Source organism: Martes martes, assembly GCF_963455335.1.
Source record: "Martes martes genome assembly, chromosome: 1".
Classification (NCBI taxonomy): Eukaryota; Metazoa; Chordata; class Mammalia; order Carnivora; family Mustelidae; genus Martes; species Martes martes.
In genome coordinates, this window is record NC_137888.1 from 151,199,488 (window position 1) to 151,222,945 (window position 23,458).

The 23,458-nt window shown below is 39.7% G+C and overlaps 1 protein-coding gene across 3 annotated transcripts in view; it reads right to left on the reverse strand.

The window, feature by feature from the left end:
• Positions 1–11,022, reverse strand: part of GOLGA4 (golgin A4) — a 127,643-nt gene extending 116,621 nt beyond the window's left edge. For all 3 annotated transcript variants that reach the window (XM_080807338.1, XM_080807336.1, XM_080807337.1), the window contains exon 1: positions 10,626–11,022. In XM_080807338.1, the coding sequence (XP_080663464.1) occupies positions 10,626–10,697 (72 nt within the window). In that variant the 5' untranslated portion in view covers positions 10,698–11,022. The remainder of the gene's footprint in view (positions 1–10,625) is intronic.
• Between the last annotated feature and the right edge of the window lie 12,436 nt (positions 11,023–23,458).

Below are 23,458 nucleotides of genomic sequence, written 5' to 3' on the forward strand. Positions count from 1 at the left end.
CCCACTGAGCCACCCAGGCACCCCTAACTAATTCTCATTTTTAAAGATAAAAGGAGGGGTACCTGGGTGGCTCAGTCACTTAAGCATCTGCCTTTGGCTCTGGTCATGATCCCAGGGCCCTGGGATTGAGCCCCACATCTGGCTCACCACTCAAGGGGAGCCTGCTTCTCCTCCTTCCTCTGCCCCTCTCCCCCACTTGTGCATGCTCTCTCACTCTCTCAAATAAATAAAATCTCTAAAAAAATTTTTTTAAGATAAAAGGAAACTGAACATAGGGGTGCCTGGGTGGCTCAGTAGGTTAAGCTGCTGCCTTGGGCTCAGGTCATAATCCCAGAGTCCTGGGATGGAGCCCAACATTGCGCTCCCTACTCACCAGGAGACTACTTGTCCCTCTCCCTCTGCCTGACCCCACTGCTTATTCATTTCCTCTCTCTCTCCTCTCTCTCAAATAAATAAAATCTTTAAAAAAAAAGGGGGGGGGAGAAAGAAAAGAAACGTCAACCAATGTTCAGAAGATTGGTATGAATGAAAGAACAGCAAAGGATTTAACACAATTGAGAACACCACAAACCCAAGGAGCTCCAAAAGAGAACAGTGATGAGAAGCAAGCCTATTTTCATCCCCAGAACCAGGAAAAGACTTAGGACTTAAAGCAAAAATTTAACACAAGATGCGAGAAGAGACAAGACCAAAAACAGAAGACTGGTTGAAGGATCCCCAGATCCCTGTCCTACTTTACAGAGCCTCTGAAGAACCAGAGGTTTATTTTGGGGAGCCAATTAGGCTCCAAACTGGGCAAAACCAAGCATAGTAAGATAGGAGCAAAGGGCAAAGTATATGATTAACATTAGTGGAATTAAGTGGTACCTGCAGTGAATCAGCCCTGCTTCCAGAAGGTTGGAAGCTTGGCTTATAACCCCTTCACCCTTTCTCCAAACAACACCAGGCTTCTCTGGAGAAACCAAATGACCTCCAGACCTGTGGTTACCAGCGTGAAGATATTTTTCCCAATAATAAACCAGCAGAGAACCCGAGTGTCTCTATCACATGCTACTTCCAAATAGCATCAGATTTTTAGTGCCTCACCCTTAAATATGAATGGAAAGCCCAGAGCACCCAATAAAGTTTCCAAAGTAAAAAAGTGAGACAAAAACACAAGAACCAGAAAAAAAACAAACCAGTAAAGATTAAAAGAAAACTTTAAAAAAATCACCATTATTCTGAGAGATAAAAAACATTATATCTGTATAACAAGAACAATGCTATGAAAAAGGAAAAGACAGGAAGAAACAGCCCTTTGAGATTTTAAAATAAGATAGCCAAAATCCAAAATTCAATTTAAGAGTTAAATAACTTGAAGAAATCTCTCAAAAGTAGAGCAAAACAAAACCTAAAACACAACAACAACAAAAAACCCAAAATGGAATATAAATGGTAAAAAAAAAAAAAAGAGAATCTATCCTGAAGGCACAAAAGCCACCAAATTGCAGCTAAAGAGAGAAGAGAAAAAACAAAGGGGAGAGAATTATCAAAGAAACAATATGTAAAAGTTTCCAAGAATTTAAGCACAGGAGTGGCACCATACAATGCCCACTGAGTGTCCAGCACAATGCATAAAGAAATCCATACACAGGCATATTTACCATGAAATTTCAGACAACAAGCCATAAAGGGAAGATCCTAAAGTCTCCAGAAAGAAAAAAGCAGCAGAATGACAATGGACATCTTAATAGCAACACTGCAAATAGAAAACAATGGAGCTATGCTTCCCAAAATCATCTACTTTGGCAGGAAACCAGTAGATAAGGTTTATAATGTACAACTCAACAAACAGCAAAGCAACAACAGTTTATTATTAGAAATATGAAGTCAAATATCTGGGCAAACAAAATGTTGAGAATATGGAGAAGAGGCCTGGAGGGTTGGAGAAGACAATGGTTTTTTTTTGCATAATATCCTTTCAGTAGTACTTCACCTTTCAAAATGATGTAACATATCACTTTGATAAAAATAAAAGAAAAATTTTAATTAAAATCGTAAGTATTTAGAGGTGCCTGGGTGGCTCAGTCATTAAGCACCTGCGTTCAGCTCAGGTCATGATCCCTGGGTCCTGGGATCAGGTCTGGCATTGGCTCCCCTGCTCAGCGAGAAGCCTGCTTCTCCCTCTCCCACTCCCCCTGCTTGTGCTCCCTCTCTCACTGTGTCTCTGTCAATTAAATAAATACATAAATCTTAAAAAAAAAAAAAGTCATTTGTTCAAAACAAGATACCCAATAAAATTTAAAACATGACATACAGATTAAAAGATCATCTATTTCTCATCTTAAATCTCATCCAATAGTTGATAATGAATAAGTGGACTGATATTCTCAACATTCAGACACTAACTATTGTTAACAGCATATTTCAAGGCCAAATCACACTTAACCAAGTGATTCCACAAAATAAGTAAGATAGAAAAATCAGATAACATCTTTAAAATCTAAGGAATATATACTTGTTGAGAATTTATAATTTTGAAGTCAAATATTTCAGTAGTGCCTGGGTGACTCAGTTGATTAAGCGTCTGCCTTCAGCTCATGGGATTGAGCCCTGTTCCAGGTTCCCTGCTCAGCAGGGAGCCTGCTTCTCCCTCTCCCTCTCTCTTTGTTGCTCCCTCTACTTGTGCTCTCTGTCAAATGAGTAAATAAAACCTTTTTAAAAAATCTACAAAAGTAGGAGCACCTGGGTGGCTCAGTGGGTTAAGCCACTGCCTTCAGCTCAGGTCATGATCCCAGGGTCCTCAGTCAGCCCCACATCGGGCTTCCTGCTTGGTGGAGAGCATGCTTCTCCCTTTCCCTCTGCCTGCTGCTCTCTGCCTACTTGTGCACTCTCTCTCACTCTCTCTCTGTCAAATATATAAATAAAATTCTTTAAAAAAAATTTTAAGTAAAGATTTTATTTATTTATTCATTTGAAACAGAGCAAGAGTGAGAGAGCACAAGCAGGGGTGGGAGGCAACAGCAGAGGGTTAGGGAGAAGCAGGCTCCCCACTGAGCAGAGAGCCCCAGAGCAGGACCCTGGGATCAAGACCTGAGCTAAAGGCAGACGCTTAACCATCTGGGCCACCCAGGGGCCCCTGAACTTATGTTTAGATACATCATGGTGAATAAGTTTCCAGTATAAGAATGTAGACTTAATACTATTGCTTACCTCACTCCCTCCTAAAAACCCATTGAAGTGAAAGTTTAAAAAAAAAAAAAAGTAGAAAAATATAGATTAACTAAAACTCAAGAATAAAACAGAGAACATCAACAGTAAAAAGATAATGAGGGGTGCCTGGGTGGCTCAGTGGGTTAAGGCCTCTGCCTTCGGCTCAGGTCATGATCTCAGGGTCTTGGGATCAAGCCCCGAATCGGGCTCTCTGCTTGGTGGGAAGCCTGCTTCCCCCTCTCTCTCTGCCTCCCTCTCTGCCTACTTGTGATCTGTCAAATAAATAAAAATTTTTTTAAAAATGAGAAATTTCTGAAGAATCGAAGGCAAAAGGATTCAAATTGGTACAGAAATAAGGACAAAAGTAGCCATAACTCCAATTCTATACAGAAGGCTGAAGAAGAGGCTGCTGCTTCGTGTGACAACAGGTACTTGAGGTCAGCCTCCTCCAACACAAACATATTTCCAGACAAAAGTAACTGCAAAATATAATGAGCAACTACCTTGTAGGAATTAGATCTTCAGCTGTGTGGCTGGTACCAGGAAGTAGCAGAGTAACAATACACCCGAGTTTGCCCACTGCAACCCCAGTCCACCTAGTTTATGCCAGTTTATGTTCCAAGATCATTATTAGAAGCAGTGTCCCCGGGGCACCTGGGTAGCTCAGTGGGTTAAGTCTCTGCCTTAGGCTCAGGTCATGATCCCAGGTCCTGGGATCCAGCCCTGCGTCGGGCTCTCTGCTCCACAGGGAGCCTGCTTCCCCTCCTCTCTCTCTGCCTGCCTCTCTGCCTACTTGTGATCTCTCTCTCTCTCTCTCTCTCTGTCAAATAAATAGATGAAATCTTTAAAAAAAAAAAAAAAGTAGTGTCCCCTTTCATTCTCAAGAATGTTTGCATGATAAATTATATATGGTCACCTCTCAAAGTAGGTAGACCCTCTTTGTTTGGGCTGCAGAGGAGGGATCCTCTGATTGTTCCCTTCCCTAACCACTCTCCACACAGGAGAAAGGCACGTGAGAGCAGAGAAAACCCATGTCAGCCAGCGAAATAAACCACCCACCAGGTGGTTTATTTATATAAATATAAATGAACAACCAGCAATCACAAGACATTTTTCTTAACAGAACAAACAAACAAGATGACCAGTAAGACTATAGTAAGTGATCCCCCCCAAAAAATCAGATAAATCAAGGAACAGAACTTAAATATGAATGTGTACTATATAATGCTTATCTTACCAGAGTTTTGATAAGCTCTAGTTTCTTTAAACAACTATAAGCTGCTACTAAAAAGTAAAACAAAGCAACATGTATAAGCACGGTGGTTAAAAAAACAGGCTTCTGAGACACACTATCTAAGCTCATCTCAGCTCTACCACTAAATAACTGTATACCCAAGACAAGTTACTTTACCTGCCTCAGCCTCAATTTCTTATCTGTAAAATGGGAATAATACAAATCATATGTTATATTATTTCATGTTTTAATTTGGAAATCATGCAATACAACCAAGAAAAGTACGTGATTAATAATAATTACTCAATAAATGCTTACTAGTGTTATTATTTGTAGAACTTAAATATGATCACTAGAATAAATTTAATAATTAAATAATTAAATTTACTCTAATAATAAAATTTGAAGAAATCTCTCAAAACAATAGAACAAACAGGAAAAAAGGAATATATAAAAAGAAAGTCAGAATACCCTTGGGCGCCTGGGTGGCTCAGTTGGTTGGGAGACTGCCTTCAGCTTGGGTCATGATCCTGGAGTCCCCGGACCAAGTCCGGCATTGGGCTCCCTGCTTGGCAGGGAGTCTGCTTCTCCCTCTGAACCCCTCCCCTCTTATGCTCTCTCTTTCTCTCTCTCACACACACTCTCTCTCTCTCAAGTAAATAAATAAAATCTTAAAAAAGAAAAAGAATACCCAAAGAACTTGTCCGGAAAGATCAAGAAGATTTTTAAGGCCGGGGGGGGGGGGGGGGGAGGCACGACAAACAACAACAACAAAGAACTAAAAGAAGAAAATTGGGAATTTTCTAAAATCAAGGGAAGAAGAGAAGATTCAAAGATCAGGTTAACTACCAATGAAGAAAGAACAGGTTTGGAATTAGACCTCTCATTTGTAACCCATAATGCTGGAAGATGAGGAGAAAGAAAGAAGCTCAACAGTCTGAGGGAACATTTCCTACCTAGAATTCATAAATAAATAAGAATGTCTTACTAATATATCTTGTGATTTAGAAGTGAAGGAACCAACCACTGTTGGTTAAAACCCTATACTTTTAGAGCCCTGACCTTCATTATTGACACATTAACTGACTTCTACATCAGTTTCCAGCCTTGCTCTCTTGCCTGGGCCCTGCAGAATGCCCTATGAATTTTCCTAGTTTCTATGCGATGTAAAGTTGAGGTATGTAAAATTACATCCATGTCTTGGGATCTTTGAATCTCACAATTTAACAAACTCGGTTAATTCATCCCAAAAGCTAGAAAGACAAAGCTTCTCTCAGAATTTTTTCCTCTAGCTCTCCCTACAAACTACGAAACAAATGAAAGAATTCTGTATGGCCAGTACTCTATTCAAATTTCATGGCACTTTTTTTTTAATCCCATGAACTAGGACTGTTTTATATTTAAAACATGAGAACTTAATGTACATTCTATCTAAAGAATTATCAACAGCCACTATATGCTACTGGTCAAAATACAAATTATTATATACTAATGTTCTCCCTGGGAATTATGGTTTCCCCAATTTCAAGAAGAAGGGCAACTACTTAGTAAACCTGGATTACAATAAGGCTATATTCCTTCAGAAAGGGACTTTTCCCTGCTGTGTATTTTCTTTAAATTTCTATTACATAACTATTATTTTGGAGTCTCACTTTCTGCTGTTTTTAATTCTTTTATTGTGGCGAAATACATATAAAAATTACCATTTTAACCAGTTTTAGGTGTACAGTTCTGTGGTGTTAAGTATATTCACACTGTTGTGCAACCATCATCATCATCAATTTCCAGAACTTCATCTCTCCAAACCAAAACTCTACCCCTTAAGCATTAACTCCTGACTTCCCCCTTTCCAGCCCCTAGCAACCAGCATTCAATTTTTTGTCTCTATGAATTTAACTAATCTAGGTACCACACAATTATTTGTCCATTTGTGTCTGTACTTTAAAGTTTTAATAATATTAGAAAAAGGCTGACAATGTTTTTATTTATGTTGGGGTGCCTGGCTGGCTCAGACAGAGAGGCACATAACCCTTCATCTCAGGTCCATGAGTTTGAGCCCCACACTGGGTATAGTGATTACTTAAATAAATAAATAAAATTTTTAAATATATTTTTATTTATGTACTACATATATCCCAGTTATAATGTATTCTCTATTATTTTTTAATGTTTATTCTATCCAATTCATTCTGTAAGACTGCTTTTAGACAACCAGCTTGAGCAACAGAAATTCAACAAAGGCTAAAGAGCCCACAGTGACCACCTGGCTAAATATAGGCAACCTACCTCAAAATATCACCCTAACTGAGCAATGGGCTACATACAACCAGACACAGTTACCCAAAAAAGGGAAATTCCGTATGTCCCCATATGTCCTTACCTTCCTGCTTTAAATACAGCCCCCACTGTACATAAAACGCTGCCTTGTTACAGTCTGCTTTGCTGTCCTGCCAACCACTCCTTTGAGGTGTAGTCAGTAAATTTCTATCTCCTTTGTTCTGCCTTCTGTGAATCCTTTTACTGCCCATGCCACTGGTCCCCACCTGATCAGGATGCCCCACATTTGCGGGGGGTCCCCATCCAATCAAGACAAACACTACATAGGAATTTAAAAATCCAAAACAGATACTCACTGCTAAAAAATGATGTAAGTGGGGAGCCTAGGTGGCTCAGTCAGTTAAATGTTGAACTCCTGACTTCATCTCAGGGCCCTGAAATCAAGCCTGGGTGGGGACCTGTGCTGACTTGTGGAGCCTGCTTAAGATTTCTCTCTCTCCCTGCCCCATCTCATGCATGCACACTCTCTCTCAAAATAGTAATAATAATGATGTAATTGGGATTACTTGGGTGGCTCAGTCAGTTAAGTGTCCCCCTCTTGATCTCAGCTCAGGTTTGGATCTCAGGGTCCTGAGTTCAACCCCTGCATTGGGCTCCACACTGGAAGTGGAGCCTACTTTTAATAAATAAATAAATAAACAAATAAATAAATAAGTGAACCTCCACTTAAAAATTTTTTAACTTCATTTTTAATTAGTGATTAGGCTTTGAGTCATCATCAGTGTTGAATAAATAATTACTTAAAATATTTGCCAAGGAAGGGTGCAAATAATCTTAGTACCAACCAAATAGAAGTGATTGGGGAACTATTTCTTATTTTTATTGAATGCTTTCAAACCCTTAAGGAACCCTATATCATTATTATAATTATTATTGCTGGGAAGTTTTACAAATATTGCAATGCAAATGGTTCATTTATTCCAGAATTACCTATGCCTGACAACTCAATTTATCAGAAAAATACCTTTCAGGCGACCTTACCTATGAAAAGCAAACCAAGAAACAGAAGTATGCACACAAAGCCCTCCAAACACTCAAAATTTGTGTTAATACACTACACTGCACTAAAGAATCCCTCAGGTACTTGCCCTTATTTCACATAAAATTTTATGTTTATGTATCTTTAAAAAAAAAATTGTTTATGTATCTTGATTCAAACCCCACAACAGTTTAAAGGCAAGAGAAGACATGTGGCAGGTAGAGAAGGAGGTTACAAAATTACAAAAAGTAGACAGAAAACAAACAAACAAAAACCCAGATAAATTCTTGGGGGCATGGTGCCTTCAACACAAAATAATTTATACTCAAAAATGAAGAAATGATACTATTATACAAATTCAAGATCCTTTGCTTAAGAAAACAAGGATACGTATAATCTGTTCCAAAAGGATTGTCATGAAAAAGGTTTTTTTTCTTTTCTAATTCACCCTTGAAAAAAAGTCTTCAACTTTGAAAACAATAATCCAGAACTTCTCATCCTGAAGAGTTCTTAATAGCTAAAGATCTGAGGCCAGAACAGAATCAAGTCTCCATGAGTAGATGATCACTAACAATTTAATTTTACCTTCTTGATATATATATTATACCTATTGTCAAGGAGGACTGTTTTAAATCTTTTATACACAATGATTTTATTTGATCCAGATGCACTGTCTCACCTAATACATTTAGTTAGCTCGTTAACTTTTTTACTACTCTAAAAACCACCTTTTTCTGTTAACGCACAAAAGCAATTTATTTTCAAGAAGAAAAACTAAACATTATGAATTAGAAAGATAATCATAAGATCTCATGAGCACTCCCTTCTTAAACTATTTTCATTGCCTGTATATAAATATACTTTACATACATATTTTTCCCCACAAAACTGGGTTCACACCTTACATGCTGCTTCTTAATCTGTCCTTTAACACAAATATCTTTGCACATTATTATTACTTTCCCACAGGCTCTAAAAATAGGTGTGTTAGGCAAGTTTATCTCTTTGAACCTTACTCCTTCACCTATGGGTATCTACCTCTTTGGTGTATGTAAGAATTAAATAAAATTATTCGTGTAAAATACAAACCAAAATGCCCCTCACATAGTAAAAGCCCAATAAACGTTGGCTTTTGTTAAAGGCTGCATAATAACCCACTACCTTAAAAAATCTGTTAATCAATTTTCTATTTTTAGCCAGTTTTTACCTGTTAAAACAACACTGAAATAGAAGTCCATGACATTAAATCTTTCATACATGCTAAACTTTTTCTTAGAGATTTGATTTATTGGAGAAAGAGAGAGAAAGAGAGAGAGAGAAAATGAGCAGGGGGGAGGGGCAGAGAGAGAGGGAAAAAAGCAGACTTCCTGCTGAGCAGGGAGCCCTAGGCCCCACTCAAATCCAGGACCCTGGGATCATGACCTGAGCCAAGGCAGACACTTAACAGACTAAGCCACCCACGTACCTCATCCTAAGCTTTCTTAGAATAAATTTCTAGAGATGGAATCTTGGATCAATATTTTAAACATTCCCAAATGTAACTGCTTTACATTTAACTAACATGGTGTTTCCCCACATTCCTCATCTCTACCACACTTTTAAGTTTTTTCTTTCTTAAATAAATATGTTTTGTAAATTTAGAAAAGCTGGCAGTAAATAGTATGAAAAGTAATCACTTTAATCACTATTTGCATTTTACTTAGGAGAATGAAAAAGCTTTCAGTGTCATGTTCCAATGTATTTCAAGCAGTTTTACTTTACATGAGCTTTAGCTTTTAAGAGAACAACTTCAAGTTATAGTCGACAGTTGTTTTAATGTGATAGTTGACTTAATACTTGTTAGTTGCTTAACAGTTGTTTAAAAGCTGTATAAGATAAATGTATTTTTAAAAATATTTTTAAATGTCTCCAAATTAATCAAAACTCAGCCTTTCTTGTGGAAACTCTAAAATTTGAAAGAGAGGGCACTGCTCAATCTGTTGGAACTGACAAAGGCTGGGAGGAAATTTAGTAGAAGCCCTCATCTTTGCTCAGGAGACAAGTGCTGAGAGCACCAAAACACACATTCTCCTTGGTGTCTAGGAAACTGTTTCTTTAAATTAACACTACTAACACGCCCCCTTTTTCCTAGAAACTGTCATTTCCTGAAGCAACAGCATTCATGAAAAAACAAACTAATAAGACTCTTGTAGCTGAAGCCTGGCTGGGGATAGGCAGAACCCCGGCCTGGCCTCAGAATGTCTGTCCCCACGCCCGACCGAGATCAACCAAGTTATGCGAAGTGACTAACTCGTGACAGCCTCGGGCGCTGGACGCTGGCCACACTGCCACCTCTTTCAGGTCCAATGCTCCCGCAAGCAGCCTGACCTGGAATGGCTCGACCCTCGCCCTCACCCTCTCCTCCGGACGTCGGGAGTCTAGCAGGATCCAGGTCCCTCCATATTCAACCTCGGGTCATGACGGGAGAGAGAACTTCAGACAAGAAGTCAGGTATTACAAGGGCCCCAGGTTTTCCCATCCGGCCCTTACTTCTGAGTTGGGGTCTCGGATTGGTGAGGGAACCTTCGATAAGGCTCAAAAGTCATGCAAGATCGTAGACCCTCTAACTTATTCTCAGGGTCGTGCGTTGGGGGAAAACTAAAGGTCAGACGTCCCAAAGGATTTTGCCACCCTCTCCCACTCTCCTGCATGGAGTTTGGGGATGGGGGTCCCCAGGTCCCCAACACAGAGAACCCGGGCCGCCCTGGACTCATTCCCAGACCGGAGTTTGGGGGAGAGTCTCAGGTTAGACGTCAAGGGTCACAAAAGAACCTTCCCTTCTCCTGGCTCCCAAACCTGTGTCAGGGGGTGTCGGGAACTAGACGAGAGCAGCGGCCATAGTACCTGGGTCGAGGCCAGCGCCTGCTGGAGCTGCTGTTGCTCCTCGCTGATCTTTTGCTTCAGTTTCTTGAACATGGTGCAGCGCGGTGTCCTGAGTGTGAGACTTGAGGGGCGAGTGCCCAGGGAGACGCGGACACGGCGGCGACAGTGGCCTCTCTCTACACCAGGGACCGTAGGGGCCGGGCCTCACCGCCTCCTCCTTGGGCTCGCGGGCGGATCGGGACACTTGTCCTGCGGGTGTCGGCGTCGCCGCCGCCGCGTCTCTTTCTTCTGGGTGCCACTGGTTGGCCTATGCCCCCCATCCAGCCCCGGGAGCGGCGGCGGCGGCGACAACGGCAGCAGGTGAACGGTGTGCCAAAGACGCCTGCGCGGCCTACGTGGAGCTCGCCCAGGGAGCTCTACGGAGCGCGGGAGGGGCCAACCACGAAGTCGCCCTGGCACATGCGCGCTTGGGGTGTCGCGCCCGAACGCAGCAGCGGGGAGTAATACACCGCGTTACGCGCTGCCTCAATTCGCTGCGTGCAGGGATACCTTACGAGCTGGGGCGAGGGCTGCTCTGAGCACTGCAGTGACGCACACCCGGACTTCGGCACTGCGGAGTCCCGCGGGGAGGGTAATGCTTCTATAAACGACCGCAGGATGGGCCGGCCCGCCGCGGAGAGCCGCGTGTGTGAGTGCCTGGGGTGGGAGAAGGGGAGGATCCAGGGAACCTGCTTCGTGCTCTGAAGGGTAATGTACTTTTGTTCAGTAATTGTAGTTAAGGGCCTGTATCTTCAGTGCCTGGTACTCCAACTGCTCCCCAGAGGGGCTGTCTTTCCTTCCCCGGACCCTCCCAGAGGTCAGCAAGTGTCTGACACAGACTCCCAGGGTCCAAATTTCAGTACGATATTGTAAAATCTCAACCGTTTGGACATGTCTTTATATTTTATTTAACCTAAATTGTATATTTTCACGTATTCATTCGAAAATCCTTATCAGTCTAAGTGCCAGATCCTTGGGGAGGTTAAAAGAATTCACAGCTGGTGGAATACACAGATTTCCAAAGGGTCATCTGCATATGCAATCATCCTAGAGAGTTTAATGTTTATGTGCCTAATTCTTCCAGCACCCTGAACTTGGGCCATCTGTGAACCCCTATATCCATCTCAGCAACTGCCTCTGCGTGCTGTACATTGCCTCGTGTATCAGAACCTGAGAGAATATACACTGATTTTAATATTTTAGCAAAGTTTATTTACTAGCAGGTTCCTTTGTAAGATTCCATAGCCTGATCCCTAAGTGCAGTAGAGCTAGAACAGGCCTCCTGTGAACACTGCACTGACAGCTGGGCCAAGTCCTCTCTTATCTCACACTGAACACCTATATATTTACCAAGAAAGTTGTAGCACTGTGACCTTCGGCCACACAGCACAAAGTCAAATGTCTGAAGGGAGTAGAAAGATTACGAGTGACACACACATGGTGTAAGACAATGGAGAATGAGGGAAAGTAACAAACTGGATAGTGCAAACCCATCCAGGGGTATTTTAAAATCACTGCAGCAAAACAGCTCTTAGAATAAAATTCACCCCAAAGGCCAGATTGTGACCTCTGAGTCTTAATTCTCTGCCCCTCGTTTTCCTCATCTATAATATTTTAATAATATTTCATGGGAATTTTGTGAAGTTTGATGTGTATAGAGTATAGCTCATAGTAAATGATACTTTAAAATCCTAAGAATTTCGTTCTCCTCTTACTTCTAACAGTCTCCCTCTCTGTGTTGAGAGCTCTAGCCTAGACCTCTCCACTGAGCTCCCGATTATAGCGTCTTCATTAGGCTGTCAGGTTTGGGAGGGCAAAAATCATGGCTGTTATACAACTCAACCAGTGCCTAGTACAGGGCCTGCCACTAAATTTCTACAGAATTACTTAGTCTTAATACATCCAGCTGCCTACTGAACAGTTTCTCTTAATAGTGCATAGGCATCTCCATTCAACATGTCTGAAACCAAAATCATCTGCTACTACACCCCCTACCATCACCGTCCTGATTTGCCCCTTCTGTGTTTCTTCTCACCCTCTTGCATTTTCTCCTCTTCACAAGCTTGCTTTGCCATCTGTATTTTCTGCCGTGGCTGGTGTCATCTCCATCTGCCCAGATACCCAAGTGAAAACTGTTGAAGTTAGTCAAAACATTCCTCTCATTCTTCACCCATATCCAGCGAATCACCAAGCCCTCTGTCTTATACTCTGAGATGTTTCTCAAATCTGTTCTCTTTCTTATTCACCCTCCCACTAGTTTCAATCTTCATTACATTTCACCACTTAAATGATGGCCCAGTTTCCAGATTGGCTTCTCTCCAATCAACCTTCTATATAGCTGATGTTACTCTCCTGCCGAAACCCCATCAGTGACCTCCTTGTCCTGCAGGACACTGTTCAAATTCCCAGGCAGTACAAGAAACCCTTAACATCTGGCTCCTGCTTCCTCTCACAACACCCTCTCCATACTTCACACTTGAAACCTCCAGAAATTTCAAATTAACTTGCGGTTCCCTTGCATTTCCAGCTTTTGTATACCCCCTTGCTTTTCTTTTTTTAGTCCCCAGGTTATACATAGTAGTTTTGAACACCTCAGTGAATCCAGTATACTTATTATCCCCCATGACTTTGTACATTTCTTCTTTTTCCACCTTTCTTATCTATCCTTGATAATACTGCCCACATGTCATCTTCCCTTTCAAGCATTTCCTAACACCACCCCTAAAAACACACACACATCAGTGGACTTAGTCATGCTCCCCTCTCTACAACTTCACTCTTACAAGTTGTTAATGTATATATCACACTGTATTTTTACCTTTTATTACAAAAGTAGCATACACTCACTGTAACAAAAACAAGTACAGTTGACCCTCGAACACAGATTTGAACTGCATGGGAGAAATTATACATGGATCTTGTTTTCAGTAAATACAGTACAGTCCTGTAAATGTATTTTCCTTATGATTTCTTTTCTCTAGCTTGCTTTATTGTATGAATGAAATATATAATACATATAACATACAAAATACATGTTAGTCACCTGTTTGTTATCAATAAGGCTTTTGGTCAACAGTAGGCTGGTCATTAGTGGTTAAGTTTTGGGGGAGACAAAAGTTACACACAGATTTTTCAACTATGTGGGAGGTTAGCACCCCTAACCCCTGCATTGTTTAAGGGTCAACTGTATAATCTTATCCCCCCAAATAACCCCTATTAATAATTTAGTTTGTATTCTTCCCATTTTGTTTCTGTATTAATGAAAATACAGAGATGTATAAATATAATTATCTATGTATTTGTAGTTTTAATTTATCTTATTTTAATTAACTTTAATTTGTTTTGCTAAGAATGGGTCATATTCTCCATCTTGCTTTTCTCAGTTAACATGCCATGAGTATCGTTTCTAATCAGTACCTGTATTTCAGTCTCTTTAATGACTACATAGTAGTTTACTATGGATAGAGTATTTATATTAATGTATCAGTGTCTATGTGTTAATGTATATTTCACTTCTCCCCAGTTTTTGCTATTAAACAATACTAAAGTGTTTGTCTCTGTACTTGTGTGTATGTTTCTGTGCAAAATAATGGATTTCCAGAAAGGTAACTGAAGAATCCATTCATTATGTATAGTTAATGCTAACTTGATCTCCAATATGAATAGCAATCTATGTTTCTTTTTTTTAAATATTTATTTATTTGAGAGTGAGAGAGAGGACACAAGCTGAGGGGAGGGGCAGAGGGAAAAGGGAGACTCCCCACTAAGCAGGGAGCCCGATGAGGAGCTCGATCCCAGGAGCCTGGGATCATGACCTGAGCCAAAAGCAGACACTTAACTGACTGAGCCACCCAGGCACCCCAATAGCAATTTATGTTTCTATCAACAGTGGAAATCCCCATTTCCATTTTTTTTAAAGATTTTATTTATTGGAGACAGAGCACATAATCAGTGAGGAGGGGCCGAGGCAGAGGGAAAAGCAGACTCCCAACCAAACAGGGAGCCCAAAGCGGGGCTCCATCCCAGAACCCTGGGATCAGGACCTGAGCCAAAGGCAGAGGCTTAACTGACTGAGCTACCCAGGTGCCCCCCCATTCCTATATTTTAAAAAACTTGACAGTAAAAAGATGACAAATGGTATTACCACATGGGAAGGGGACTGAGCTGTTCATAGTAGATTCCATGCCAGACTTCAGCACTCCAGCTTCAGAGTGTCCCTTGAGAATTGCAAGTATGACACTTTATTCTTCCCAACAGCATGGAAAACCTTAAAAGCAGCCAGAGAAAAAAGACATGTTACATACAGAAAACAAAAATAATGACTTCATGGAACGGCATCTTTAAAATGCTGAAACAAACTAAAAATTGCAGAAAAAGCATTAGTCTATAATGAAAGCAAAACAAAGACACTTTCTGAAAAAGAACAGCTGAGAAAATTCTTCACCGGCAAACTTGTACTATAAGAAGTGCTCAAGAAATGGTACCAAATGGATATACAAGAAGGAAGGAAGAACTTCCAAATATGCAGATAAATATGCAGATAAATATGAAGGGCTATTTTTTTCTCCTTTCTTAATTTCTTTAAAATCAAATTGACTGTTGGGGCACCTGAGTGGCTCAGTCAGTTGAGCATCCAGCTCTTGATTTCAATTCAGGGCATGATTTCAAGGTCATGAGATCAAGCCCCATGTTGGACTCTACACTCAGCACAGAATCTGCCTGGGATTTTCTCTCTCCCCCTCTCTCGGCTCTTTCTCCCTGCTGGCATGTTCTCTCTCTCTCTCTCTCTCTGAAATAAATAAATAAAATCTTTTTAAAAAATCAAATTGACCACTTAAAACAAAAATCATGACCATAAATTGTGGAGTTTTTAGCATACAAAGAAGTAAAATTTGTGATAATAATAGCACAAAGGACAAAAATTTGGTAAATGGAAGTATACTGCTGTAAGGTTCTCACATGATATATGTAGTATGACATTAATTCTATTTGGACTATGATAAGTTAAGGAAGCATATTGTAATACCTATAACAATCACTAAAAAAGAAACAATAAATCAGAAGATTTAACTCAAAGTCCCATAGAAGATATAAAATACAATCCTAAAAACTTGAGTAATCAAAAAGAAGACAGCACTGAAAAGAAAAGGAAACAAAGAACTAACGTGACTAACAGAAAACAAGGAGCAAGATGGTAGACTTAAACCCAACCATATCAAAATTTCACTCAATATAAATTGATTAAATACTTTGGTGAAAGAGAAGAGTTGGTCATGATGAATAGAAAAACAAGATCCAACTATACATCGTTTTAAGGCATGCAATTTCAATATAAAGACAGATAAGTTAGTAATAAAAACATGGAAAAGTGTATATCATATATTACACATCAAGAATCCCTGGTAACAGACTGAATTTACTTACAAGTGATTTGTTAGAACTTGTTAGAGGGAAAATGGGTGGAGGGGGAACAGTACAGACAGGTGTGAGCCATCTGTAGCCACACTACTAGCTGTTGGTGAAATGAATGCCTCAGTTTCTAAAAGCACATCTGAACAATGCACCAGAGAATCTAATATACTATGCAAAACGTAATCATAGGAAACCTGCATGACTATATTAATACCAAGTAAAGTAGACCTCAAGACAATGAGTATTACAAAAATAAAGAATTTTTTTAAAAGATCTTATTTATTTGAGAGAGGGAGGGGGAGGGCCAGAGGGAGAAAGAACCTGAAGCAGAATCCATGCTGACTGCCAAGCCATTTGCAGGGCTCGATCTCACAACTTTGAGATACTGACGTGAGCCAAAAGCAAGAACTGGACGCTTAACCCACTCAGCCACTCAGATGCCCCTAAAGAACATTTCAAAATAACAAAAAGATCAATTCATCAGAAGACATAATCCTAAATATTTATCTACATAATAACATAGTTTCAAAATCATGAAGCAAAAACTGACTGAGATGAAAGGATAAATGTTTAACTCCCCAATTACAGCTGGAGAGTTTAAGATACCTCTCTCAGTCCTTGATAAAACAAGTAGACAAAAAAATAGGTAAGGATACAGAGGATCTGGGTCAGCTAACTGCCTAATTGATCTTTTTGGAAAACTACCACCAACAACTGCAGAATACACATGCTTTTTGAGTACACATGGAACATTCACCAAGATAGACCATATGCGAATTCATAATACAAGTCTCAATAAATTTCAAAGGATTAATGTCATATAGCATATTCTCTGACCACAAAGGAACTAAATTAGAGATCAATAACAAAAAGATATCTAGAAATCCCCAAATATTTTGAAATTAGGCAGCTGACTTCCAAATAAGTGATGGGTCAAAGAACAAAGCTTAAGGGAAATCAGAAAATGCTTTAAATGAATTAAAATTAAAATAAACATATCAAAATTTGTGAAGTGCAGCTAAAGCAGTGCTTAGAAGGAAATCTATAGTATTGCATGTTTATATTAGAAAAGGAAAAGAATAAAAATCAGTAATCTAAGACTCCAGCTTACGAAGTTAGAAAAAAGAAGGGAAAATTAAAATCAAAGTAAGCAGAAGGCATTAAACAATAAAGATAAGAACAAAAATCAGTGAAATAGAAAACAGAGAAACAATAAAGAAAAACTAACAAAGCTAAAATTTGGTTCTTAGAAATGATTAATAACATTGATAGGCCCCTAGTAAAACTCACTGAGAGAAAGAAAAACACTAATTATCAGTATCACCACAGATTCAACAGATAGTACGAGAGAATATCATAAGGAGACTTAGGCCAACAAATTCAATAATGTAGAAAAATGGACATACTCCTCGAAAGACACAAATTATCAAAACTCTGATGTCTCTCAGCCAGTGAATGGATAAACAAATTGTGGTACATCCATACCATGGAATACTACTCTAGAATATAAAGAAACAACTACTGACACACAACAACTACACACAACAACCTGAATGGATCCCAAGTAAGTTTTACTAAGTGAAAGAAATCAGACTCAAAAGAAGCCGTACATACATATGATTCCATTTCTATGACATTCTGGAAAGACAAAAATGATAGGGAGAGAGAACAAGTCAGTGTTTTCTAGGACTTGAGTAGGGCGAGGGAGGGTAAGGTGGGGGAATTACTCAAAAGGCATAATGAGGGGATCTTTGGGATAATGAAATAATTAATATCTTAATTATGGTGGTAGATATACAACTCTGTGCACTTTTCAAAACCCCCCGAAACCTATACACTATACACACTGAATTCTACTGTATGAAATTTTTAAAATAAAAGTTAAAAACCTAAAGCTCAGAGAGGGTAAGCATCTCACCCAAAGTAACACAGCCTGGACAGGGCAGAGCAGCAGTTGAACCCAGAGCTCTCATGGCTCTAATGCCATGGTACATCATCACCCATACTACCTCTGGATCTGGTACTGTGGAGGCACAGACTTCCACTGACATTGCTTTCTCTGTATTCTCCAACTCTGCTCCAGAATGACTTACTTGTTGACATTGAAGTGTGCTCCCTAAAATAAATTCTTTCTTGGTTGTCAGACAAGAATTATTATTTTACTTGTGTACATTCAGAGCACTATCCTCAAATGGCAAAGTGGTACCGCTGTGTGGTTCTTCACATATCAGATCTGTATGGGGTGAGGGGATATATATGTATAGGTATAGGTATGTATGTATGTACACACACACACAGTTTGCCTGTAGTAAGAAATAGATCTGGATCACTTTGAAATACTTCATTACACTGTTTTCACGCACTTCATGAGAACACTTTAAAACATACTATGTTTTTCATATTTGCTTTTGCAAAAGAACATTGTATGCCATGTAAAGTGTACTACAAAACAGTTGAAAGCCTCCCATGAAAGAAAGGTCTCTGTATCTTTGTCTAAACTTAGACTATGACTCTCTCAGAAATTCAGCCTACTTTTCTGCCTATGACCTTTTCTTTAAATAACTGGGGTGGGGGGTATCTTTGTTTTTAATTGCATCCCTATTACAGGCAGAAAATAAGTAAACTAGGGAAAAGTGAAGGGTTACATTGTCATTTTTGCTAATATCCCTGTTTGACGAATAGGCACAAAGTAGAGCAAAAAAAATTACTCTCCTAAAGTCATACGATCTCGGTGACAGAACAGGAAAGTAACCTCAGGCCTTCTTGTTCTTTATCCTGGCCTCCCAACTGTCATAAATTTAACACTTCCTTCTCAATGTCATCTTTAGCAGTTTTATAATTGTTTACATGACATGTCCTAGTGCTGTTTACACAGCGGATGGTAACAATTGAACGAGAAGAATCTTTTGAACGGAAAAGCCCAACACTGAGCTAAGAAAAAAAAAAAATCATTTCCAGAATGAGGTCTTGGTAACAAAGAGACGGGTTGAGCAAATAAAAGTGAGAAGTGGCAAATTCCTTGCTCCTTACCAAGTCACTACTTGATAATCAGATTCTAAGTAAACAAATTCACTCTTGCAAACCTTTAGATAGTGTGTTTGTGTTGCAGGAGAAACAAAAAGAGCCCTCCCCTCATATTCAAGATATTGTGTTGGTAGATTCCTCCCATAGGGAAAGGCTGGTAGGATTAAGCAATAGGCACACAGACATTAAACTCAACAGGCTGGGTTCAAATTCCGGCGCTGCTATCATCCATCAGGGGAAAAGTTACTTTGCTTCTCTGTTTCAGTTCTTTCTTTCTTTCTTCCTTGTATTTAAGATTTTATTTATGTATTTGAGAGAGAGAGAGAGAGAGAGAGAAAGGGAGGGAGAGCGTGAGTGGGGAAGGGGCAGAGGGTGAGGAAGAAGCAGTCTTCCCGCTGAGCAGGGAGCCCTATGTGGGGCTCCATCTCAGGACCCTGAGATCATGACCTGAGTCAAAGGCAGATGCTTAACCAACCGAGTCACCCAGGCGCCCCTGTTTCAGTTTTTCCATCTGCAAAATAAAGACACACAATTATATCCATCATAAATTTCCCATGAGGATTAAGGAAGTAGCTGGATAATAAATCAGTACCTTGAAGGAAAAAAAAGAGTTGGATTCATTCCTCACCTACAAAACGAAATTATTAAAGCACTAGGAGAAAACATGGGATGGTTTATTCTATAATCTTAGATTGGTAAAGGCCTAAGTATAACACAAACCCAGAAACCATTACAATGAACGAAGTTGAATTTATCAAACTATATAAATGTTTTTTTCTCAATTCTGCATGTCAAAAAATGCCATAATATAATGAAATATTGTGCAATGCATTGCTCTCTAGTAATCACAACATGAATGGATTTTATATAATGAGCAAAAGTAGGCAAACAAAAGAATATACACTATGTGATTTCATGCAGGCAAAACTAATCTACGGCACTGGAAGTCAAAGAAAGTATTGTCTTGGGGTGTCGAAAAGTTACAGCAACAAGGAGGGGGAGATTAAGGGAAGATCCTGGGGTACTTGAGGGTGGCACTTTGTCTTTGCTGTTGGGAGCAATTACACGGATATGCTTGAAATATTTGTTTCCTGATGGTGGTGGTGCGTATACAGATCTATACATATGTTAAAATTCAGAGAACTGTATACCAAAAGTAAAATTCTATTTTACTGTACATAAGTTTTAAAATAATAATAGTTTACCCTGAAAATAATAGATACAAAAGTTTAAAAAGAATGAGGCAGCTCTATACATAGGAATATGGGAAGAACTCAAGATTTTTTGTTTGAGGTATCAAAGTGCACTACACCATATACAGCATGCTTTTAGTGTCATTAAAAGTTGTATTCGTGGGGCGCCTGGATGACTCACTCAGTTAAGCATCTGACTCAGCTCAGGTCATGGTCTCTGGGTCCTTGCGTCAAGCCCCACATCAGGCTCCATGCTCAGTGGGGAGTCTGCCTTTCCCTCTCCCTCCCACATACTCTCTCTCCTACTCTAGTAAATAGATAAAATGTTCAAAAAAAATTGTATTCATATATACATATATGTTATGTTGAATCTCATGGAATTGTTGATTTTTTAACTCCAAAAATCGTAATTTCATATGTTTCTACTTATATGCAGGTACATATATTTATGAAGCCATAGATACAAAAAAATACATCTCAAAAGATACACAAAAAACAAAGGACGGTGGTTATTACCAGTGAAGGAAACCAAGCAGTGGGAAGTATCAATGGTGAGGATATTTACTTTCACATGCTTTTCTATCTTTTGAACCCAGGTCCCAAGCATGTATTAACCATTCAAAAATTAATTTTAACACGTTCAAAATGAGGTTGGCAATGGAACACTACCTTCACAGTTTTAAAGGGAAATTGTTTTCAACCTCGAATTCTTTTTGAACCAAATAATTAATTAATCATTTATGTATCCACAAATGCTTGGGGAAAATATTGAAGGATACATACCAAACTATTAGTTGTGGATGGGTTAACACTGAACAGTATAATTAATCAAAACAGGGGGAGTGCAAATTTCACTTTTTACTTTGTGCGTTTTGGTATGTTTTGAATATTTAAGATATATATATATATATATATATATATATATATATAATATTTTTATATAACCATGGGGTGAGCCCTAGAGGCATACAGTGTCCCCTTCCTGCCTGCATCTCAGAACAAGATACTACTCCAACTGACTCTCCAAAGGAAAAGACTCCTCTCTATGCAACCGCAAAAACTGGGTATTTCACTGCAGAATCTAGAATTTCCAGAAGCTAGATATTCTAGGGTGAACACAGGTTATGGTTTGCGTATTCTAGTGCACAGTATTTTTTATTCTGAATCATTTTATTAAACAGATCTTTTCTCCCCAAACTGGATGGATGTCTTAATCCGCTCCCCCAACTCCCATATATGTCAGCTCTGTTTGGCTCAGTTTCTCCTACCTGGGCTTCCAGCCACTTCTGTTTCATTCCTGAAGTAAAGCCTCCTCTGCCCCACCTCTCTAATCTTGCATTCCCACATCTATCACTTAAGCTCATGGGCAGGAGAGGCAATTGTTATAGGGAAGTTGATTTTGCACTTAGCAAACAGTACAACTTCTGTTTATTAGGGACTGCCTCCTCATAGGCAGACGAAGGAAAGGAATTGTAAATGGCTTTTCCTGTCATCAATTTTCAAAGGATCCCACTTGTAATTTAAGAAAATCAGAGCCAGGGAGCCTCTCTCTATTGCTTAGATGAGGATGTTGCCTGATTCATGAATTGCTTAATAAAGCCAATCAGAGCTTTAAAAAAAAACAGCTAAAAAAATACAGACTTTTTAAGTAACATTTTCCTAACCATGGAAATTTGTTTTCAATATAAAAGCTAAGGATCTGTATCTTAGCCCAGAGTTTGCAGGAATGAGGCTCCTATAGGAAGAGATGAATAAAATCAAAGTCAATGAGGCATTATTAAAATAATTAGGCCTTGGGACGCCTGGGTGGCTCAGTTGATTAAGCCTCTGCCTTTGGCTCAGGTCATGATCCCAGTAGTCCTGGGATCGAGTCCCGCATCGGGCTCCTTGCCTCTGCCTGCCTCTCTGGCTACTTGTGTGTACTCTCTCTCTCTCTCTGAAAAATAAATAAATAAAATCTTTTTAAAAAATAATAAAATAAAATAATTAGGCCGGCTTTTTCAACTCAGGGACAAAAGGACCAGTGTCGCATATTTGTGAGGCGCTGGGGTCCTCGTGGCTGCATCTTTTAGAATTTTAGAGGAGAAACCATGTGTGCTCCCCTTCTACCAGGGATAATGACCCCCAGTTGCCCTCCATGGTTCCGTGGCAGCCAGGAGAGTGGCAGATAGTTGGGGCCTCTAGTCTCAGCCAAAAACTCTACCGCCTCATCTCCAGGTCAAACTGTGTCTTCAGCTTGTGAAAGGTAAAGAAGCATTCCTTCCCAGAGAATGCTGTCAGCTTAGACCACGCCCCAAACACCTGCTCAGCAGCTCCCCAAGGGGAGTGCCCAAGGACTGGCAGTTCCTGGTTTAACCTCCAGAGGAAAAGGAATGGAGAAACACCTTGGTTGGTGAGTGTCCCAATCCCTTCGTTCCTACCTGCCCTGCACTCTCAGCCTTAGCTCTGTCCATATTTCCAGGCAGAGTATAATTATCATCTTAATCATGGGACACTTGAAGGATGAATACACACATAAACATAGACATACAAACATGCAATGTTTTGAGTAAATACGCTGTTTATTTCTGACTTTGAGGCTTACATTTCATTACAGAATCTTCTTACAAAAATCATACTCAGTAAACTACCATCTCTAACTGTCCCCAGAGTACGTGATTCTAGAATTCTATTCTTTTTCCATGTGAAAGGGCATTATTCAGAGTGCACTGGCATTCTGCTTGAACAGTCTTTGAAAGAAAGACAGTCTCTCTTGTATCTTTTCCCATTATGTATGAAAGAATTGCCTGTCCTCCCAGGGCCAAGGGATAGATGCCAGGGTGAGCTGTAGCTCGGCAATGTGGGATGACTGTGAAAATATTGACATTTGACAATAGGCCCCAACCACCAACTATGACAACTCAGCAGCTGGTCCAACCCAGACCGGTTATTCATGCAGCTGAAAGAAGTTGTCCCCAACCTGTTAGATGAAGAGGTTTCTATTGGACAACTCCTCTGACCCCACCCCAGACAACTACACAACAGCACTGATTTATTTGTGACTTACAACCAAACAGAGTCACTCACATGTAGGGAGATTGATTGTCCTCTCTAAATGCCCTTTTCCTTATTCATAAAACTTTCCCACAACCCCCCGAGTGCAAGACATTAACTTTCAAAGGAAAGTGCTATTGGAATAATGGCAGG